The 22,585-nt window shown below is 44.0% G+C and overlaps 2 protein-coding genes across 5 annotated transcripts in view; one reads left to right on the top strand and one right to left on the bottom strand.

Moving 5' to 3' along the window:
* The window catches only part of MUC4 (mucin 4, cell surface associated), a 65,540-nt gene extending 60,782 nt beyond the window's left edge, over positions 1-4,758 (top strand). For all 4 annotated transcript variants that reach the window (XM_045185846.3, XM_045185844.3, XM_045185843.2 and 1 more), the window contains 2 exons: positions 3,049-3,211; positions 4,163-4,758. In XM_045185846.3, coding sequence (XP_045041781.2) covers positions 3,049-3,211; positions 4,163-4,355 — 356 coding nt within the window. In that variant the 3' untranslated portion in view covers positions 4,356-4,758. The remainder of the gene's footprint in view (positions 1-3,048; positions 3,212-4,162) is intronic.
* A 5,399-nt stretch (positions 4,759-10,157) lies between these two features.
* MUC20 (mucin 20, cell surface associated) lies at positions 10,158-22,369 on the bottom strand. Its single transcript, XM_024578161.3, has 4 exons — positions 22,233-22,369; positions 16,160-17,482; positions 12,074-12,165; positions 10,158-10,515 (listed from the first exon to the last, which is right to left on the bottom strand). The coding sequence occupies exons 1-4, from the start codon at positions 22,306-22,308 to the stop codon at positions 10,447-10,449; spliced, it is 1,560 nt and encodes a 519-aa protein (XP_024433929.1). The 5' UTR covers positions 22,309-22,369; the 3' UTR covers positions 10,158-10,446.
* Positions 22,370-22,585: the final 216 nt, after the last annotated feature.

Genomic DNA, 22,585 nt, shown 5'->3' with positions numbered 1-22,585 from the left:
TAGGTAGTTATTCATTGTCTTTTTTTCCTGCCTGTGTTCCTCTCTCTTTCTCTTTTCCTTCCTTTTTAAAGCAGTCCCTTTAGCATCTCTTGCAGAGCGGGTTTGGTGGAAGTGTATTCTTTTAGACTTCTTTTGTCTGGGAAACTCTTTATTTGGCCTTCTATCTTGATTGAGAGCCTTGCTGGGTAAAGTAGTCTTGATTGCAGGCCTCTGTTTCTCATTACTTGGAATATCTTTTGCCATTCTCTTCTGGCTTGGAGCATTTCCATTGAGAAGTCAGTTGCTAACCTTATTGGGGCTCCCTTGTATGTTACTTCCTGTTTCTCCCTTGCTGCCTTTAAGATCCTCTCTTTGTCTTGGAATTTTGCCATTTTAATTATGATGTGTCTTGCAGTGGGCCTCTTTGGATTCCTCTTGCTTGGGATTCTCTGTGTTTCCTGAATTTGGGTGACTTTTTCTCTCATCAGATTAGGGAAATTTTCCATCATTAGTTTTTCAAACAGGTTTTCTATCCCTTGCTCTTCTTCTTCTCCTTCTGGTATTCCTATTATACGGATATTGTTACGTCTCATGTTGTCCTGCATTTCCCTTAATCCCTCTTCATTCTTTCTGAGCCTCTTTTCCTTTTCTTGCTCTTTCTGGGTGTTTTTACCTACTTTGTCCTCCAGCTCGCTGATCCAATCCTCTGCTTCATCAAGTCTGCTTTTCATTCCTTCTACTGTGTTCTTCAATTCAGAAATTGTATTCTTCATTTCCTCTTGGCCCTTGTTGATAGTTTCTATTTCCTTTTTCATGTTGATATAGTTTGCAGTGAGTTCATTGTAGTTTCCCTGTAGTTTCTGGTAGTTCTCTGTGAGCTCAGAGAGCTCAATGAGCTTCCTGATAACCATTGCTTTGAACTCAGTATCTGATAGTTGACTTGCCTCTTTTTCAGTTAGCATTCTTTCTGAGGCTTCCTCCTTTCCTTTCGTTTGGGGATTGTTTCTTTGTCTTCCCATTGTTTGTGAGACTCTTCTTGATAGCCTCTGCTTCTTAAATTGATCTCTTCTGACTCCCTGGGTTTATGGTATGAACTTCTATGGTAGAATGCCAATGGGATTCAGTGGTGCTGTCTCCTTAATCTCCTGTGCTCACTGGTCTTGAGCTGACGTTTATGGGTGTAACATGGTCTAACTCTGATCTTTTCAGCACTCCAGGTTTTGTTGTCTCACCTGTGGGAAAAAGAGAAAAAGGGGGGGGGGGAGAAAAAAAAAGAAGGGAAGGAGAGAAAAAGGGATTAGAAAAGGAAAGGAAGGAAGGAAGAGGGAATAAAGAAAGATCAGAGGCAAGATAAGAAGGAATTTTAACAAAAATTAAAACAAAAGAATAAATAAAAGAAGGCAGGAAGAAGGAATAAAAAAGGTAAAGGATGGAAGGAAGAAGGAATAAAAAAAGACAGAAGGACAGAAAGGAAGAAGGAATTCAGGGGGAAAGGAGGAAAGAAAAAAAAAAGTCTTCTGCTGGCTTTAAACCAGTCAGGTTAGTTCTGCTGGTCTTCCTGTCTGTGGACGGGAGGGGGTGGTTGGAAGGATTGGTTTCACTTTTCTCCCTTCCTGAGCCACACTCTTCCCTGTTGTTCAGCCTCCAATTCAGTTCCTCAGGGTCCTTCTGCTCCCCACTAGGCCTTTAGTTCACCAGTTGTGCTGTCCTTGAGTTGCACCAATTAGGGGCAACTCACACTCCACCTTGTTGCTCTTTGCTGTCTTAGATGCTAGGGGCTCTCCATGCTGCTATGGGGTAGTTCAGCCCCCTACTGGGTGGAGTCTTTCCGGGGAATGCAGTCTCCCCTAGCCCTGCAGCTCCCCTCTGCTGGGTGTTCTGCCTTCCTCCTAGAGAACCAGTAGGCCCTGCAGGGCTCTGTGCGCAGGGGTTAGGTAGGAGTTGTAGGTGTGGTCCCTGGCAGGCAGCCTGGCCATTGATCAGCCAATCTGCTGCTTTGGGAGTGAGTCACAGCACAGCAGGCCCATCCAGCCCCTTTGGGCCTGAGTCGCGCGCCTGAGTCGTGCACAGCAGGCCAATGCAGCCGCTTTGGGACTGAGTCCCATGTCCCTCGGGTCCGCCCCTTTGGGCCTGTGGGTGGGGCAGCTAGCCTCTCCACCCAGTGCGCACCCACCCGAGGTTTCAGGTGTGGGCCCCCACTCCGCTAATCTGGATGCAGGCAACTGGGCTTCAGGTGAGCGCCAGGGTTGCATTTCCCACGTTCACCGTCCAGGGGCTGAGGGGGGAGGGGCGCCAGAGGCCGAGGCTGCTGCGGAGAGTTCTCTAATTAGCTGCTGGGTGCCTCTTATTTTTTTTCTTTTTGAGAAATTCTTCCTATTCAAGCCCCCCTGGTCCCAACATGTACCTGGCTGCTCACACAGCTCAGCCTGGCTCTCTCCCAAGAATCCTGCAGCAGACCCTGCGCCCGGGCAGGGGCTTCAGCCGCCCTGGTCCCCACGCAGGTCCCAGGGACCTTATTGTCCTTAGGCACTCTTCTTACCGTCAGATCTTTCAGTGTCCTCTATCTTTGGTCTCCGATCTTCATATATGCTGGAATACCGTTGGCTGTTCGCTCTGCTCCTCAGATCAGCTAGGTGTTTCACTGGTGTTGAGGGGAAGTGGACTCTGCTCCCACCTATCTTGCCACCATCTTCTCCCCCCCATCAACTTTTTTTTTTTAAGATAAGGAAACTGAGATTGAAAGAATTAAGAAATTTCCCCAAATCACACAACTAGTTAGTAGAGGTTGAATTTCAACTCAGGCCTGGCTGACTTCAAAGCATATGCTCTTAACCAATGCATTTCCCATACCGGTGCTTAGTGGTTGAACAATATTCCTTATTTAACAAAACTTGTTAAGCATTGTTACTATTTAAACCATGCTGCTCTGGACATCCATGAACATAAGTATTTGTGCACTCTTCCAATTATTTCTAAGGATAAATGGCTAAATTGGAATTCTTGGTTGACAAGGTATAGATTTGGTGTTAATCAATTGCTTTCTGTATTTGTCTGTGTCCTACCTAACAGTGAACGTGAGCACGCTGCGGAGTTACTTAAAATGCAATGGCTACAAGGGCTACAAACTGGTCTACAGCCCTCAGGGTGGCTTCACTTGCATGTCCCCCTGCAGTGAGGGCTACTGTGAGCACGGAGGCCAGTGCCAGCACCTGCCAGATGGGCCCCACTGCAGGTGAGTGGCACATGAGGCAAAAGGCAGTGCTGGGGAATCCAAGCTGGGCAAAGACACTGCAAGGGGTCCAGAAAAGTCATGGTACCTGAAAATTATGATGGTTCCCTTTGTAACTGAGAGAACAGGGATGTAAGAGAAAAGGGGACAATGGAAAAGAAAAGGTGTGAGCGCCTACTCTGTGTGGAGAATAAAGGTGCTATATTACCTCTGAAACTCAAATTGGCTACTAGGTAGGTATTATGACTATTTTAAAGATGAGAAAACTGCAGTTCAGAGATGAGGGCCCTGCCCAAGGTACCCAGTAAGTTAAGTAGCAAGATATGTGTTCCAAAGTCAAACTCTTCCACCTGATTTTCCTTCTTGGGTGGACACCCTGCTGTTTCCTTGTGGAAAAAAAAGGAGCCCTTTATCTTGTGCCCCTTCTTAAGAGTACCAGGCATGGGAGACCCTCTCAGACTGGTGCCTTAGGTCCTGTTGGTCCATCAACAGTCTGAGGAAAATGCGCTAAGTCTGTAGGCCTGGTAAGGAGAAGGGCAGCGCCACCTGGGCAATCTTGTCACAGCGGTGCCCTCTGCCTACCCTCACTCCACTGCAGCTGCAGACCAGCTTGCCCTCTCAAGGAGGCGGGGGATAGAGCCAGGGCGTAGGGGCGTGGGGGGGGCAAGGCCCAGCACTCCCCAGGTGTAGAGTGGTTTGTGATTGTGCACGCTCACCTGTGGTCAGCCCCTCGCCTCCCCCTGCTTGGCGGATGCTGACCCCTCTTTGCACCGCATCTGCTTTGTTTGCATGGTGGCCGCTCTTAAGCCCCACCTCAGGGCTAACCTGGCCTCTTTCCATAAAGGGGAGCCCAACCTCAGGAATTGAAAACCTCGGGCCCCGCCTCAGGAGAAGATGGCAAGGCTGAGCACCAGCCTCCCCACTACTGACCGTGTCCCTTCTCTCTGTCCCCAGCTGTGTGCCCTTCTCCATCTACATGCCCTGGGGCGAGCACTGTGAGCACCTGAGCATGAAACTGGGCGCCTTCTTCGGGATTCTCTTTGGGGCCCTGGGCGCCCTCTTGCTACTTGGGGTCATAGTGTTTGTGGTCCTGCACTTCTGGCGCTCCGGGATCCGGTACTCCTACCCTCTGGACTCGGAAAGCTGAAACATTGTCCCAAGGCAGGTAGCTGTGCTCTAAGATACCTCAAGACCCTCCCCGGCCTCACCCGCATACTTCCAGGCACCTTTCCTTTGGACAGATTGGAAAAAGGAAGATGACGGAAGATGATTAAGGATTCTTCAAGGACAGTGAATAATGGGAATGAATAATGACAAACACGAGTACAGCTTATCAGTAGACACAGAGGTGAACTGGAAGAGACTGTAAAGATCTACTACATAAACCAATGAATTCTCACAAGGAGGACACTCACACACACACACACACATACACACGAGTTAATAATGGGGTGATGGCTCCAACTTAAAAACCAAAATGCATTTGCACATAAATCTCTCCAGTTTATTTCTAAGTAAAGGCTATTTAAATAAAATCTCTCTGACTTACTGTTTGCAGAGCCTTGGGTTCCATTTGTTGTTTTCCTCTGTTGGCCAAAGGGCCAGACACAGGGGTGGAGGAGCAGAGATGTGTTATATCCAGTCCTGCTTCAGCCCTCAGTACTCCACCTTCCTCCAGCCCAGACTTGGATCCTTGCTTCTCCCTCCACATCACTTTCTTCCCCTCACCCTAACACAAGCCAAAGCCTGGCCCTCTTAAGGACCATAGTGATACTTCCCATACTTTGTCCTTTCCTGGATTCCAGGTAGTCTTCTGCGCTTCTCTACTCCATAGTCCCTCAGCACCACTCTGTCTGCTTCCCAGCAACCAGATCAGTTTCCACCTTATCCTTCTCTCTTCTCAGACAGAACTTTACAGCTCTCTCATATAACAACTCCAACAACTGGTCCACAACTCCTGTGTCTCCTGGACCTCAATTCCAACTCAATGCAGAAACTGGGCCTCTTGGTCCTAAACACCAAATCCCTGAGGAGATAATCTGATTGGTCCAAATTATGTCAATTGTCCATCTCTGGTCCAACCTAGTGTGGCCCTAAGGTAGGAAAGGAGGTCACACTTTACAAACCTGGTGCTCAGGCTCACTCTTGTAGATGAGTGAATAGTGGTATTAGAGGAAGTTCCCACAGAAACTTGGTCTTTGATCTGAGCAGAGACTCCAAACTATCTGCTTTAGACAGAGAATGGCTTCTCCCAGCAGGTGAAGCCCCTCGCATATGTATAAAGCTGTAGCTTTAACCTCAAATGCCCCCAAATGTAATCATGTCTCCATATAAAACCACATTCATTTTTAAAAAATTTTTATTGTTATTCAATTACAGTTGTGTGCCTTTTCTCCCCATCCCTCCACCCCACACCAGCCAAACCCCCCTCCCTCCCCCACCTCCACCCTCCCCCTTGATTTGGTCCATGTGTCCTTTATAGTAGTTCCTGTAATCCCCTCTCCTCACTGTCCCCTCCTCACTCCCCACTGTCCATTGTTAGATTGTTCTTAACTTCAATGTCTCTGGTTATATTTTGTTTCCGTTCTTTTTATTTTTTTATATTTATTATGTTCCAGTTAAAGGTGAGATCATATGGTATTTGTCCCTCACCGCCTGGCTGATTTCACTTAACATAATGCTCTCCAGTTCCATCCATGCTGTTGCAAAGGGTATAAGCTCCTTCTTTCTCTCTGCTGCATAGAATTCCATTGTGTAAATGTACCATAGTTTCTTGATCCACTCGTTTGCTGATGGGCACTTAGGTTGCTTCCGGTACTTGGCTATTGTAAATTGTGCTGCTATGAACATTGGGGTGCACAGGTTCTTTTGGATTGGTGTTTCAGGATTCATAGGGTATAATCCCAGCAGCGGAACTGCTGGGTCAAAGGGCAGTTCCATTTTTAGTTTTCTGAGGAAATTCCATACTGTTTTCCACAGTGGCCTCACCAGTCTGCATTCCCACCAACAGTGCACTAGGGTTCCCTTTTCTCCGCATCCTCTCCAACATTTGTTTGTGGATTTGTTTATGTTGGCCACTCTGACTGGTGTGAGATGGTACCTCATTGTGGTTTTAATTTGCATCTCCCTGATGGCTAGTGATGCTGAGCATCTTTTCATATGTCTCTGGGCCCTCTGTATGTCTTCCTTGGAGAAGAGTCTGTTCAAGTCCTTTGCCCATTTTTTTAATTGGGTTGTTTGTCTTCCTGGAGTGGAGTCATGTGAGTTCTTTATATATTTTGGAGATCAAGCCCTTGTCTGAGGTATCATTGGCAAATATGTTTTCCCATACTGTTGGTTCTCTTTTTATTTTAATGCTGTTTTCTTTAGCCATGCAGACGATTTTTATTTTGATGAGGTCCCATCTGTTTATTCTTTCCTTTATGTCCCTTGCTTTAGGGGACGTGTCTGTGAGGATGTTGCTGCGTGGAATGTCTGAGATTTTCCTGCCTATGTTTTCCTCTAGGACTTTTATGGTGTTACAACTTATATTTAAGTCTTTTATCCATCTTGAGTTCATTTTGTGTATGGTGTAAGTTGGTGATCGAGTTTCATTTTTTTGCACATAGCTGTCCAGATCTCCCAACACCATCTGTTGAAGAGGCTATTTTTGCTCCATTTTATGCTCCTGCCTCCTTTGTCAAATATTAACTGACTGTAAAGACTTGGGTTTATTTCTGGGCTGTAAGAACTCTTCGTATATTAAGGATATTTTGGTTTTGCCGTATATGGTATAAATAAGTTCTTTCAGATTGTTCTTTCTATACATCTCTAACCTCCTCTACTAACTTTAATTCCTGTGGCTTAAGACATCTTTGAGTCCTCCATGGCACATACCATAATGTTTCTTCTATTAATGGTGCTCAACAAGTATGCCGGGATGAATGTTTTAATTCATTTTGTCCAACGTACTTTATAAAACTCATTATTCCCCCATTCTGCAAGAGGAAGAGAGTCAATTGAATACACATACTCCCCTTATTCAGAGCAATATTCAAGTTGTCTTGTTTCCTTCATTTATTTAACAAATATTTACTGAGCACCTTTTATGTAGCAGGCACTGTCCTAGACACTAGGGATACAGCAGTGAGCAAACTCTTTCGTTCTAGTTGAGGAAGTCAGATAATAACAAGACAAATAAATAAAATATGTATTATGTCATGTTGTGACCAGTGTTACAAAGAAAATTGAAGCAGAAGACAGTGATCAGGTAGACCCATTGAGGAGGTCAAGGAGGTGGAGCAGTTAGCTGAGTGGGTTTCAGAAGGTAAAGCATTCTAAGCAGACTGAGCAATGCATGCAAAGGTCCCAAGGCAGGAGCATGCTCCCAAGGCCTCATGCATTCAAGGAACAGCAAGGAAGTCAGTGTGGCTGGAGTTCAATCTGCAGGTTAAGGAGGCTGGCAAGGGGGTGCAGATCGTGTACAGCTTTGCAGGCCTTTGAAGGAGCTTAGCTTTTTCTCTGGATGAAATCAAAGGGTTCATAGCAAAGGCATGGCATGGTCTGCCTTACATTATAAAAAGACAGACCTGGCTGATGTACTGGAAATAGACCGGTAGGAGGCAAAGGTAGAATTAGGGAGACCTGTTAGGAGGATATTAGTAATCTAGTTAAGAGATGATGGCATCTTGGACCAGGGTGAGAGCATTGGAGATGTAAGGAGGGGTCAGAGTCTGGGCATATTTTTACAACAGTAAAGTCAACAAAATTTCCTGATGAATTGGATGTGAAATATGCAATTGACATTAACTGAGATGAAGAAGATACAGGCACTGCAGGTTTAGGGAAAAAGGTGAGGACTGTGATTTTGGAAATGTTGAATGTGAGTTATCGGACCAAGTGGAGATGTTGAGTATATATGTTAACAATAGTTATATATAAGAGGCGAGATTTTAGAAACTTTTTTCTTTCTTTTCCCTTCCTCTTTTCATTTCTTTTTTTTCCCTTGGTCCTTTTGAATTTTTTAAAAAGTTTTAAATCATAAGCAAGTTCTATTTTTACAATAGAAAAAAGCCACATTTAATTTTAAAAATAATAATAATAATGTGATTTATGAGATATAGGCAGAAGAATAATTGAACATTACAGACTTTCTTTTAAATCTGCCTAAGTCGCACATAGACCAATGGAACAGAACAGAGAGCCCAGAAATAAACTCAAGCCTTTACGATCAATTAATATTTGACAAAGGAGGCAGGAGAATAAAATGGAGCAAATACAGCCTCTTCAACAGATGGTGTTGGGAGATCTGGACAGCTATGTGCAAAAAAATGAAACTTGATCACCAACTTACGCCATACACAAAATGAACTCAAGATGGATAAAAGACTTAAATATAAGTTGTAACACCATAAAAATCCTAGAGGAAAACATTGGCAGGAAAATCTCAGACATTCCACGCAGCAACATCCTCACAGACACATCCCCTAAAGCAAGGGACATAAAGGAAAGAATAAACAGATGGGACCTCATCAAAATAAAAATCGTCTGCATGGCTAAAGAAAACAGCATTAAAATAAAAAGAGAACCAACAGTATGGGAAAACATATTTGCCAATGATACCTCAGACAAGGGCTTGATCTCCAAAATATATAAAGAACTCACATGACTCCACTCCAGGAAGACAAACAACCCAATTAAAAAATGGGCAAAGGACTTGAACAGACTCTTCTCCAAGGAAGACATACAGAGGGCCCAGAGACATATGAAAAGATGCTCAGCATCACTAGCCATCAGGGAGATGCAAATTAAAACCACAATGAGGTACCATCTCACACCAGTCAGAGTGGCCAACATAAACAAATCCACAAACAAATGTTGGAGAGGATGCGGAGAAAAGGGAACCCTAGTGCACTGTTGGTGGGAATGCAGACTGGTGAGGCCACTGTGGAAAACAGTATGGAATTTCCTCAGAAAACTAAAAATGGAACTGCCCTTTGACCCAGCAATTCCGCTGCTGGGATTATACCCTAAGAACCCTGAAACACCAACCCAAAAGAACCTGTGCACCCCAATGTTCATAGCAGCACAATTTACAATAGCCAAGTACCGGAAGCAACCTAAGTGCCCATCAGCAAACGAGTGGATCAAGAAACTATGGTACATTTACACAATGGAATTCTACGCAGCAGAGAGAAAGAAGGAGCTTATACCCTTTGCAACAGCATGGATGGAACTGGAGAGCATTATGTTAAGTGAAATCAGCCAGGCGGTGAGGGACAAATACCATATGATCTCACCTTTAACTGGAACATAATAAATATAAAAAAATAAAAAGAACGGAAACAAAATATAACCAGAGACATTGAAGTTAAGAACAATCTAACAATGGACAGTGGGGAGTGAGGAGGGGACAGTGAGGAGAGGGGATTACAGGAACTACTATAAAGGACACATGGACCAAATCAAGGGGGAGGGTGGAGGTGGGGGAGGGAGGGGGGTTTGGCTGGTGTGGGGTGGAGGGATGGGGAGAAAAGGCACACAACTGTAATTGAATAACAATAAAAATTTTAAAAATAAATAAATAATTCTGCCTAAGTCTAGAAACTGCACTTCAAGTCAATTGAACAAACATTCTCTGTGATCTTACTACAGGCCAGGCACTCTGCTAGGTTCAGGAAATGCTGAGATAAACAAATATGGTTCCTGCTCTGAAGTAGTTCACAGTTCAACAGGCTCCAGAGCCAGTCTCAGTAAGTGCTGTAATCCAGATCTGAACCAAGAACCAGAGCAGCATGAAGGAGGAAGGTGGCAGTGAGGATGCATCATAAAAATGTCAAAAACACACAGGTCAAATGAATTGATATGATACAACCCTGGCTTTCCATATATAACATTTCCATATAGAACATTTGGCTCACACTGAGTGTAATTTTATTGTGAGATGGAAGCACATAGTCAATAACAGATGGGTGATCTAAAGTCACTCTTTACTGAAAGACAATCTATACACAAGGTAAGTCCAAGGACATATGGAAGAGAGGAAGCCCCACTCCCCACACAACTCAGGCATATGTGAGTCAGGGTCCCACTGCCACATCTGGGATTAATTGTTAAGCCAGCTGACCTTTCATGGGAACCTTCCAGGTACATCTTGGTAGCCCGTAGTAATGGGCTTCATTCTGTTTTGGGTCACAGGCCATAAGCAGCACAGCACCCCCTCTTGGCACACAGCCATGCCTGGCTGCAGCTGATGTTCTTCAGTCCCTCCTGACACGCAGCAGGGAGACTTGGGTGGGAGGCATGTGGGTGTGCAGTTCATGGTGGATCTGGAGGGCAAAAAGAGCAGGTGAGTCATCCCAGCCCATCTGGCCTATGAGCTCCCCACAGACCTAGTATAGGAAGGGACAGTGGGAGAGAACAAATGAGGAAGCCAGCAATATTTCTTGAGCCTCCCACAGGCTGGACATGGGCTAGGGGTTGTGCACATTATGTCATTTAAACCTTCCAGTGAACTTTTAAAGCAGGTACTATTAGCCTTATTTCATAAGAGAGGAGAGTAATGTGGAGTAACTTACCTGGTATCACACAGTTAGGGTTTACACCCAGATCTATGTGGCTCAAAAATTTCTCATTTATCTAACTCCTGGGCCCTACACCAACAGCCAGCTCCCAAGAACTGATGCCTAACACCACAATAGCCTGGTTCCTGCACCTCCACTCCTGACCTGTTCCTATCTCCCTAGTTTCTTTCTGACCCCTGAAATAGTTTCCAGTTTGTGGGGGGTGCTCAGATATGACACAACCCTGGCTTTCCCCTCCACCTAGGATTTACACTTGCTACTTTGATTTTCACGTACAGTGGGCATTTATTTGGCTGTCCTGCTTCAAACTCTCCATACCATGTTCAGGGAACTACTTATTATGGGAGTCTGATGGGTCTCCTTCTCCCTAACAAGAACTTCAAGGGCCCAAATATTCCCATCCCCTGGTAGCAAGATGTGGGCACAAGAGCTAGACTGAACTGACCCATTTTAACCTTCCAAAAATTCAACCATTCCTAAAAAACCTAACCCCAGAATTTCACCACTACAAGTTTTATTCATTGATCTGGCTTTTAGGAAAATTTTCCCAATTTTTTGTACAAATATATTCCAATCTTGGTCCCAATCTACAGCATACATCAATGGGCTTTTTTTCTGCCTAGCATCCGTATTTCTTTTGGGGACTGTCCTGCCCCTTCCATGTGGTTCAAGTTGGGCTGTCAGTCATGGTGGTCCTTGTAGATCAATGAGATCAGAACTTTCTGAGTTTGATATACAGATCTTGGGAGAGAAAGTGCCTTGTGAATCTAGGGTTGTTACAGCCACCTTTTCTTACATATGGAGAGAGGCTCTGAACAACAAAGAGAGCAGAGCTAAGAGAGAGAGAGAAAGAGAAAACCCTGGTGATCATGTTTGAGCTGCCAGATCCAGCCATAACTGAAGCTGAAACAGTCACTTCTAAGTATCTCAGTCAATACCTTGCCTTTTCTGTAAAAACTATGATGAGTTGGTTTTCTGCTTCTTGCAACCAAAAGTTCTGCCTATCTGCCCATTAATATGTTTGACCTTCTCCCAGAAGGCCTGACTTTCTAAAAGCCTGAGGAAATTGGGGGTTAGGAAAATAATTTTTTTACATAGCAAAGAAGGGGAATTCAGAACTTAGGGAAAACAGGCAGAAGTAAAGTCAGGCAGGGATTGTTAGGCTTAACTTTTAATACTTCGTAAGAAACTAGACTCCTCCCAAGTGTAACAGTTGCTCTTCTGTGTCCTGTAGATCTTCCTGGGAGTTCCCATGAATCTCTCACTCTCTTCTACTCTCCTGACTCAGAAAGTGTCTACTCACCTGGTGCATCAGTCTCTTTGCCACTCTGGGGTCAGTGAGGTCTTCTGGGGAGGCCACACTCAGTCGCAGGAGGAGGAAGCCTTCATCTCCATCTGCAAGTTGAGAACAGTAGGAAGATAAAAATATGGCAAATGTGGTACAACACTCGCATATCAATAAATGTGATTCGCCACATAAACAAAACGAAGGATAAAATCCACATGATCATATCAATAGATGCAGAAAAAGCATTTAATAAAATCCAGCATCCATTTATGATAAAAAAAACCCAAAATTCTCAGCACACTGGTAATAGAGGGAACATACTTAATATAATAAAAGCCATATATGACAAACCTACTGCCAGCATCATACTCAACAGGCAAAAACTACAAGCATTTCCCTTAAGATTGGGAACAAGAAAGGGATGTCTGCTTTCACCTCTCTCACTCAACATAATACTGGAAATCCTAGCCACAGCAATCAGACGAGAAGAAATAAAAGGCATCCAAACTGGAAAGGAAGAAGTGAAACTGTCTTATTTGCAGATGACATGATATTATACATAGAGAAGCCCAAAGATTCTATCAAGAAACTACTAGAACTGATAAATGAATTCAGCAAAGTAGCAGGATACAAACTTAATAACCAGAAATCAGTTGTATTTTCATATGGTCATAAGGAACTAACAGAAAGGGAAATTAAGAAAACAATCCCATTTGCAATTGCTTCAAAAATAATAAAATACCTAGGAATAAACCTAACCAAGGAGGTAAAAGACCTGTACATGGGAAATTATAAGACACTGAAGAAAGAAATTGAAGATAGAAATGGAAACATATACCATGTTCACAGATAGGAATAATTAATACCATTAAGATGTTATACTACCCAAAACAATCTATAGATTCAACACAATTCCTATCAAGATTCCAATGACATATTTCACAAAACTAGAACAAATATTAAAAAAAAAATTAGCCCTGGCTGGTGTGGCTCAGTGGATTGACTGTGGGCCTGCAAAGCAAGGGGTCACTGATTCAATTCCCAGTCAGGACACATGCCTGGGTTCTAAGAGGCAAGCACATATTGATGTTTCTCTCCCTCTCTTTTTCCCTCCCTTCCCTTCTAAAAATAAATAAAATCTTTTAAAAATTTATATGGAACCACAAAAGGCATAGCAACAGTGACCCTAAGAAAGAAGAACACAGTTGGAGGAATTACACTACCAAACATCAAAATATACTACAAGGCCATAGTAATCAAAACGGACTGGTACTGGTATAAAAACAGACACATAGATAAATGGAACAGAATAACCCAGAAATAAACCCACAACTTTATAGTTAATTAATATTCAACAGAGGAAGCAAGCACATACAATGAGCTAAAGATAGTTTATTCAATAAATGGTGTTGGACAAATTAGACAGATAGGTGTGGAAAAATGAAACTAGACCACCTTCTTACACTACACAGAAGAAAATTTGAAAATGGACCAAAGACCAAATGGTAGACCTGAAACCATAGAAATCCTAGAAGAAAGCATAGGCAGTAAAATTTTGGATATTGCTCATAGAAATGTTCTATCAGATATATCTCCCCAGGCAAGGGAAACAAAAGAAAACTAAACAAATGGGACTACATCAAACTAAAAAGCTTTTGCACAACAAAGGAAAACATCAACAAAATAAAAAGACAACTCACAGAATGGAGAACATATTCGTTGATGCATTTGATAAGGGGTTCATACCCAAAATATATAAAGTACTTACAAAACTCAACACCAAAAAACCAAACAACCTAATTAAAAAAATGGGCACAGGACCTGAATAGACACTTCTCCAAAGAGGACATACAGATAGATGGCCGATAGACGTGAAAAGATGCTCAATGTCACTACTCATCAGAGAGATACAAATTAAAACCACAGTGAGATACAATCCAACACCTGTCAGAATGGCCACAATTAATAAATCAAAAAACAACAAGTGCTGGTGAGGATGTGGAGAAAGAGGAACTCTTTTTCACTGTTGGTAGGAATGCAGACTGGAGCAGCCATTGTGGAAAGCAGTGTGGAGATACCTCAAAAAATTAAAAATGGGTCTGCCTTTTGACCCAGAGATCCCACTTATGGGAATATACTTGAAGGAACCCAAAACACTAATTCAAAAGAACATAAGCACCTGTATGTTCATTGCAGTGTTATTTACAATGCCAAGATATGGAGGCAGCCCATGTGTCCATTGGTAGATGAATGGATAAAACCACTATGGGACGTTTACAAACGTAATTCTACTTGGCTATAAAAAGGAAGAAAAATTTATCCTTTGCAATGGTAAGGATTGACCTGGAGAACATTATGCTAAGTGAAACAAGCCAGTCAGAGAAAGACAAATACCACAAGAATTCACTCATTCATAGAATCTAATGAACAAACTGGTCCAACAAGCAAAACAGAGACAGACTCATAGATGGAGAATAGATGACAGCTTTTCGTGTGTGTGGGTTGGTTAGGGGGTGGAAAGATTGAACAAAAAGGCAAAAGGACTCATGGACATGGACAACAGTGTGGTGATTGCTTGGGGGAGGGAGCTATAAGAGGACTAAATACTAATGGAAAAAATAATACTGTAAAGATTAAATTTAAAAAAGAAAAAGAAAAAATAAAAAGACGAAAATTTAAAAAGCATTTTAAAATAAAAATGTACTGTAAATTGAGGTTTTTAAAATAAAAATACAATAGGAGACTATGAGTTTGGGCACCAAAGAGACTCTCATTTGGAATCCTACTGCTCTATTTTTTCTTTAAATCTGTTTTCCACGCCTGTCATAATGGGATAGTAATACCCACTTCAACTGATGGGTTTGTTAATTATCATTTTAAATTTTACTTTTAAATTTTATTTAAAAATAAATGAATTTGACATTTAATATAATTTTGTATTAGTTTCAGGTGTACAGTGTAGTAGTTAGATGATCTTATAATTTACAAAGTGATCCTCCAGTATTTCAAGCCCCCACCTGGCACCATACACAGTACATTATTTACTATATTCCCTATGCTGAACTTTATACCTCTGTGATTATTTTGTAACTACCAATGTGTACTTCTTAATTCTTTTCCATTCTTTTCCTAGCTCCTCATCATATGGTGGATTTGAGCATTTAATTGGAAGAGATAACATGCAAAGACCATAGTACACTGCCTGGCATCAGAGAAAACATTCATTGGTTGTGAAGTACTTTTATATCACCTCTGCCTGGAATACAAAAGAAATTCAGCAAGGTGATTGTAATTAATATTTTTATTTTACTTTCCTAGAAAGGCAGGGCAAGTGGAGGATATTGCAGGGATTAAGCATGAGGACAGAGTGATGGCAAGTGGAGGTGGAAGCCACAGGCTGACCAGGAGCTGAGTTGACCAAGCAGCCTTGGACACAAGACTTCTTCTCTGAGTAGTATCTGTTGTCTTAGAGATGTAGCTTTGAACTCCCAAACCTTCACCTAGTTTATTTTGTCACCATTTATGGTGCCAACCCCAGCAATTGCATCCAGTGAGCCCCATTTCATGGGGTCCAAGCTGCTCAGAGGGCAGCAGCTTGGGCCAGATGCCCACGTGTTACTCCTCTGTGTGGCTCTGGCTGAACCAGAGGCTTCTAGAGCGTGAGGGTTATGTCTTCTAAATAAACTTTGGGGCCTCGCCTGTTGCACACTAGTTACTCAACAGTCAACTTCATAGAAGGGCAGAGCTGGAGGACCTCATTGTTCATCCTTTGCAACCCCCTCCAGCTACTGGTGGAGAAACTGAGGCTCAGTGAGGGAGCGGAATCTTTCCTAGGTCACTCAGGTTAAGGGCAAAGCCAAGATCTCAAACAATTTCTCCAGACATTCAGCCTCATGGTCTACCACACACCACCCTAACTCTGCTTGTTACTGATTTTAGCAAGAACCACTAGAAGGTCATGAAGAGGAGAGACATCAGAGACAGGGCTCAGAATTGGCCCTCCAGATCCTTCCTCCCAACACCTTAAGCATGTAGATATCCTGGAGACTCTAAACCCCAAATCCCCAAGATCACACCTGGATACAGGTAACCTGCTGTTACCTGTAGTATCTTCTGCGGTCCACCTTGTCTGAGCAGTGGTAGGTGTGGCTGTTGGGGGCTTCCCTCCAGCTATGCTGGCTGTCTTTGAGGTCTTTGCTGAGTCTGTGGTCTTGGCTGAGGTCATGTCAGTTTCTTGGCTGCTGTTGATTGTAGGCAGAAGGACAGAAGGAAGAGGGCTCCTGCTGATGAGAATAGGCCCACTGGTTGTGCTGTGTGTGGTAGAAGTCTCTGAGTGGGTGGATTTCTGGGTGGTGGCTACTTCTGAAAGGCTGTAGACCATACCTGAGGACCCAGCAGAGGAAGTCGCTTTGCCCACTGTTGACCCAGACTCTGTGGAGATTGTAACTGCTCCTGAGACCTTAGTGTGGCTTGCTGTCTCAACAGAGAGGGGTAAGGTTTCTTCCAAGGGGTTCATGCTTACTGTTGTCAAAGTTCCACTGGAGGCGGTGGCCTGGGCTGCTGTTGATTCTCCTTCTGTGGTGCTATTGGCAGTGTTTGGGGTCTCAACTGTGGTATCAGGAGTGACTGATTCAGTTGTGCTGGCTGTTGACAAGGTCTCAGAAGAGGTCATGATCCTGGTGAGGTATGATTTTGCTTCAGTGAAGTCAGGCAAAGCTGACATCTCAGGGGTGGACAGGGTCCCCTTTTCTCCTGTGGGGCTATGATCTATGTCTGAGGTCCCAGCAATGATGGCAGTTGTTTCTAGTTCTATAGTGCTGCAATTGGTAACCGCAATGTCAGTGATGGTGTAGGCTTTAGGTGGAACAGTGACATCAGGTGCCAGGGTTTGTGAGCTGATGATAACTGGAACTGAGTTGCTCTCCAAGGCCAGAGCCCTGGCTTCTCCTGATGTGTGAGACAATGACAAGGTGTCAGTTGTGATCCTCTTTGCCTCTTCAGAGCTGTCATCAGTGCAAAGGATATCAAAGACAGCTACTGAGAGATCACTGCCTGTAACAGTCTCCACTGTGGTCGCTCCAGCTCCTGAGGAGCTGCCACTTGTGGCTGATGTCTCCACGGGAACAGTCATCACAACCATGAATTTGGAAGGCATTATTTTTGTGAGGGCCTTCATCTCTGTTGCAGAAAATATGGTTTTGTTTTCCTTGGTCTCTGATTCTGAGATGGTGCCGGCTGGTATTAAGATCCTGTCAAAGGTCTGGGTGTCCAGGGTTTGAGTTTCTAAAGGGATGTGGCTTGACACAGAGGGCTCAGCAAGGCCAGTAGTCTGGGAAGCTCCCTCTGAGCTTGTGTTGACCCCCAGAGTCACAGCAGACAGTTCTGTATGGTTCATTGTCACTAGAGGTTCATGGGTGCTGGGACCTGTGTTGGGTAAGATAACTTTGTGAGCCATGAGTTCCAGTGGACTGACCTCACAGAAGTTCTTATGTTTATGCCCTAGGCACTGCTGGGAAGAGGGTGGGAAGGAGAGTTGCCTTCACTCCACAGGTCATCTATATTTACAAGGAAGGAGATAGTATTGGGAAGACCAGTTCCATGTTACAGCCATGGAACTGAGATCACCCTAACTGACGTCCTCTGATGGCCCACATGAGGTAAGCAAACCCCAGAATCTAGTTGATTATTGGTCTGAAGGCTTCAGAGGGACTGTGTGGGGCCAGGATCTAGCCTCAAGGGGGAGCAAAGCAGGCAGAAATCCACATGAGCCAAGAACTACAGAGCAGGGACTTCAATTCTCAGAACTTTCTAAAAGAATGCTTATCACTTTCCCATCAATATTCTTCTCATCCAGTAAATGTTTCCCCATTGAAATAAAAACACTCCCACCATAAGAAACATCTGTGGTTTTGTGTTTAGAGGTAGCTGGGGGATTAGGAGAGAGGGACCTCCAGAGGCAGTATGGGTGGTGGCTGCTGCAAAGGGGAGGGGAGCAGGCAGAGTCCTCCGGGCTGTAGCAAGGGAAAAGGGGCGAGTTTCCTGTACCTGCTCAAACCTCTCCTAAACATGTGCCTGAGATGGCAGAGACAGAACCCCAGAACTCCAGAAATTATGTACCCAGCAGTTTTCACAGGTGACAGGGAATCAGGTGAGGTAAAAGTTCACTTTTTAGAGAGATTCTCCTAGCATTTCTCCACAGGGTACACTTGACAAGTCTGTTCACTTGACAAGTCCTCTCAGGTTGTGTAAGTGGAGGGCTGGTGGGTACTCATTGCCCTGAGAGAGGCTACAACAAGCTCTTTCATAGGCTGACAAAGGTGCCTCTTCTGTCTGCCAAAGGGGATGGGCTCTCTCTGTAAGTGGACCAAGGAGCCTCCTGGGAGAGTTGCCAGAGTTAGCAAATAAAAATACAGGATGTTCAGTTAAATTTGAATTTAAATTTCAGATAAACAAGGAATGATTTTAATGGCAAATAATTTTTTTTAGTATGTGTATTTGTTTCCCATGCAATATTTGAGACATACTAAAAAAAACTTCATTATCTGAAATTCAAATTTAAGGGGACACCCTGTGTTTTACTAGTAATCCTACTCTTGGAATGAAGATGATCAAAATATAAGCCCCCTTTTTTAGAATTCTGATAATTTGAGATAGTCTTTACTAAGATCTGTGCAAAAAGTACCCAAGGATCTAAAGGAGGTCCAGAACTATGTGGTCATTACCAAGGGTGTCAGGACAGGGCCCCAGGTCCTCAGCTTGTCCTCCTGTGTCTCCCACTGAATGGTGAAAGCACCCTGGGTTCCAGTCCCAGGTCTGTTGCTTACTAGGTTTGGAGTCTAATGATTTAAAGGTTCATATCCTGACTCTGCCTCCTACCAGTGAGGGCAGCCACTAGGCCTCCCCAAACCTGTGAAAGACAGCCCCAGTCCCTGCCTTGCTGTGGTGATGAGGACCAAGAGGAAAAAGGAAAATGGGAAAATTCTGATATTCTGAAGCCCGCCAAGGGTTATTAAGCATCTGCCCCCCACCATGTCCTCTCAAAGAGTCACTTGAGAGCACACAACTTATTTTAATACAATGAGAATTTCCAGCTGTACTCACATGCCTATTAGGTAGGTCACAGCATTTGCTCTCATGCCTTGTTCAGTGCAGTCTAACTATACACCCACACCATGCTTTTACAAGAATGTACTTTCAAAATCACAATATTTCTCTGAGCTTCCTCAGTCCCCACACAATAGAAGGAAGCAGAGACTTTCTGGGTCAGCCCACACAGCCTGAAACCCAAACAGTGGTTTGGGTTCTTGGGATCTGACCACTGACCTCCCCTGACACCCTTTCGTCCTTTTCCAGGAGCCACGTGGTGTCATCCTTCTTCCCAAACCCACAGCCTCTTCATTCCAGGGCTTTCACAGTCCCCTACCCACATCTCTTATGCACAAAGGGTCCTTCTCAAACAGAAGACCTCAAAACAGGGGTGTTCTCAAAGTCCACCCTGACCTCCATAGCTCTAGAATGCTCCAACTTTCCTGCTTCGTAACTTAAATCAAACTAGTGGACAGTAAAGCGTGTGGACTTTGGACCCTGAGTTTGAGTTCTCTCTTTGCTGCTTGCCCTGCAGCTTACCACCCGTGTGATGCTGGCCAAGTCTCCTGGCTCCCAGATTGCATTTTCATAAAGTTGTGAAGATTAAATTAAATTAAATGTAAAATGTGCAGCACAAGCCTTTTGGTCAGAGTGCATGCAAGAGGTAGTTGGTATGTGCACTGGTTAGGCATGTGTGGTGTCAAAACCTGGCTCTGCACGTATTAGTTAATCCTGGTAAACTTCAGTCTCCTCACTTTTAATGGGAGGGAGAGGGTAAGAATCATATCCTTCTCATAGGGCTATTGTGAGGATTAAAAAGGTAGTGTACTGGAGTAATATGGGATATCTCTGTATCTTCTTCTCAATTTTGCTATCCTAACATTGATCTTAGGAAAATAAAGTCTTAGCCCTGACTGGTGTGGCTCAGTTTGTTGGTGAAAAGTTGCCGGTTTGATTCCCTGTTTCGGTCCCTGCTTGGGGCATGTACAATAGGCAACCAATAGATGTTTCTCGCATCAATATTTTTCTCCCTCTTTTTCTCCCTCCCTTCCCCTTTCTCTAAAAAATAAAATAAAATAAAATATTTAAAGATAAATAAATAAAATCTTTTTTAAAAACCTGGGGAAGTGAGAGCCTCATCAAGGTAATGAGCCTGATGGACCAAGAACTCCACCCCCAGAGAAGAAGCAGATCTGTGTCTTCCCTGGTGTTTGAGGAGCCAGCCTGCAGTCCAGCACACCCCTCCCCTCCCCCAGTACCATGTGTGGTACCCTCTGCATCTGTCCTTCCAGACCTTCTCAGATGAATGGAGACTGACCCATTTCCTCCTCCCTGTGTTCACCAGGGTTGTTGGAACACTATATGATTTCTCAGTGATTTCCTACAGTGTTGGCTCCTCCCTTGAGGCTGGGAGGTGATAACCATCCCAGAAATTCTCAATAAATTTTTATTGCTTAAGCTGGAAAAAAGATAAAGCATGTATAGGGTAAATGAAGGCAGTCTGGCTTCCTCACTGAGGTGTCTGGGTAACTAAGGGAAGCAGTTTTCCCATAACCTTGAATGGGCCAGTTAAGTAGTGTTCTCATAGCCTTGAGACTGGGTTCGATAAATGGTTCCCATAACATGAAGTGGGCTCGCTTGCACAGAATCATGCTATGTTATATAATTTTTTGGCTTTTTGCTGGCTTTGTTTGTCTCTAGTACTTAAGCAGGCAGAGGCTTCTCACTAGAGAGACCCACAGCTTGCAGCGTGTGTGGCTCGCCCACCCATGAATAAAGACATGTCAAGCATCCCCGTGGCTCTGCGCATTTTCTTCCATCTCCCTAAATCTAGAGTGGACCTGCCAGGCCTTGACCGCCTGCAACACAGCATGATAATTATTTGTCAATGGAAGTTTATTGATTATAACACGGGTACCATTCTGGCACAGGATGATGAGTGTGGGGTATGTCTCTGTATTTTGTGCTCAATTTTGTTGTGAACAAAACTACTCTAAAAAATAGTCCATTAAAAAAATGATGATGCATGTGACAAGCTGGGCACAGTTCCTATTGTAAATCAATGTTAGTTCTCTCATAAAAGTCCTGCTTCTCAAATTCACCCTCTCTAAACAGTCTGTGACAGTCAGATATTTCACACAAAAACTGTATTTTAAAGGATAAACTTGAAGGAGTTACAGTCTTGTCAAGCCATGTTTTTTAGCTTTAGTCATGTTTACCACAAGCTGGCACCTCCCTGCCCCCCACTTGCTCACACTCCCACAGGCAGAAAGGCAAGCCCTCAGTGACCTCACAGTGGCATCGCTCATTTGTATGGACTGAAGCGTCATACATGCTTAAGGGGACACACTGCCATTGGTATATTCTTTATCAGTAATAGTGAAACTGAAGGTCCTTATGACTTTGATTAATTTACCTTTAAATCCTAGCACTAGAAATCATCTCTCTCTCTCTCTCTCTCTCTTTCTTCCCTCAAAGACCTAGCCTTTCAACCACAATCAGCAACAGAAGTCAGTAGCTTGGACCTGATTGATGATCACAAGGTCTGGATCTCTGGCAGACTAAAGATAACATCTTGACCTAAGTTATGTTTCAGTTCCTGAGCTGTAAGGTGGACAGACCCCCTGGCTACTTTCCCATGAACCCAGAACAGATATCGAGGTGTACTCAAGATCTAGAGAAATGATTTATGACCCTTACCTCACCTCCAACAAATTAGCTCCCAGCACGACCCTGAAGCCCCTAACCCACAGTATCTCATGATTTGCCCTATATAATCTGTGACCTGCATGACATTATATAGTTCAGACTTTTGAGCATTAGCTTCCCATTCTACTAGATAGCACCACTTATAGTAAAACAGCCAATCTTTCTCTACTGTAATTCTTGGTGTTTAGTGTTCAGCTCTGCTAGTGCCAGGTGATGAACTTTTTCTGTTAGATAACACAAGTAATACTTCACATATAGCTTAATGGTTAATTAATTAGCTCAAGACAGCTACCCTTACTCACAAAGAGCTGCCAGGATAGAAACGCACACCCAGAGCCCTGCCAGGAGAGAAGCCCATGGGACTCTCTTGCCCCCTTACCTGCAAAGCTCCCAGCAACCCCAGCCTCCCAGCAGCAGAAAAAAAGGGGCAGAGCCAGGCCCCAGAGAGAGCCCATCCTAGCTGGCACTCCATCCACCACTGCCCAGCAGGCCTTCTCACCGCCTCTCACATCCACCTCTTCCTGCTTCCTCTACCCAAGGAGGAGGGGCCGGCCACCTGCCTAGGTGTGACCAAACAGTTCCCAGATTGCAGCCAGCTGATCACAGATGCACAGGCTGAGAGCTGGCAGGGTGCATGTCAAAGGCTGTCAGTAAGATAACCCTCCTGCCTTCCCTTGCCCAGTGACCTCTCCTCTCTGAGGTTTGATTTAAAGATAGGGAATCATTTCCACA

This window comes from Desmodus rotundus, chromosome 2 (genome assembly GCF_022682495.2).
Source record: "Desmodus rotundus isolate HL8 chromosome 2, HLdesRot8A.1, whole genome shotgun sequence".
Classification (NCBI taxonomy): Eukaryota; Metazoa; Chordata; class Mammalia; order Chiroptera; family Phyllostomidae; genus Desmodus; species Desmodus rotundus.
This window is presented reverse-complemented; position numbering and strand designations above follow the sequence as displayed.

Bases quoted from the DNA above. Each gene is read 5' to 3' on its own strand.
- MUC20 (XM_024578161.3), bottom strand. From the start codon at position 22,308: ATGGGCTCTCTCTGGGGCCTGGCTCTGCCCCTTTTTTTCTGCTGCTGG. The intron at 17,483-22,232 runs GTAAGGGGGCAA...TACCCAACACAG, and splicing joins GGTTGCTGGGAGCTTTGCAG to GTCCCAGCACCCATGAACCT. The intron at 10,516-12,073 runs GTGAGTAGACAC...TTTGCCCTCCAG, and splicing joins CAAAGAGACTGATGCACCAG to ATCCACCATGAACTGCACAC.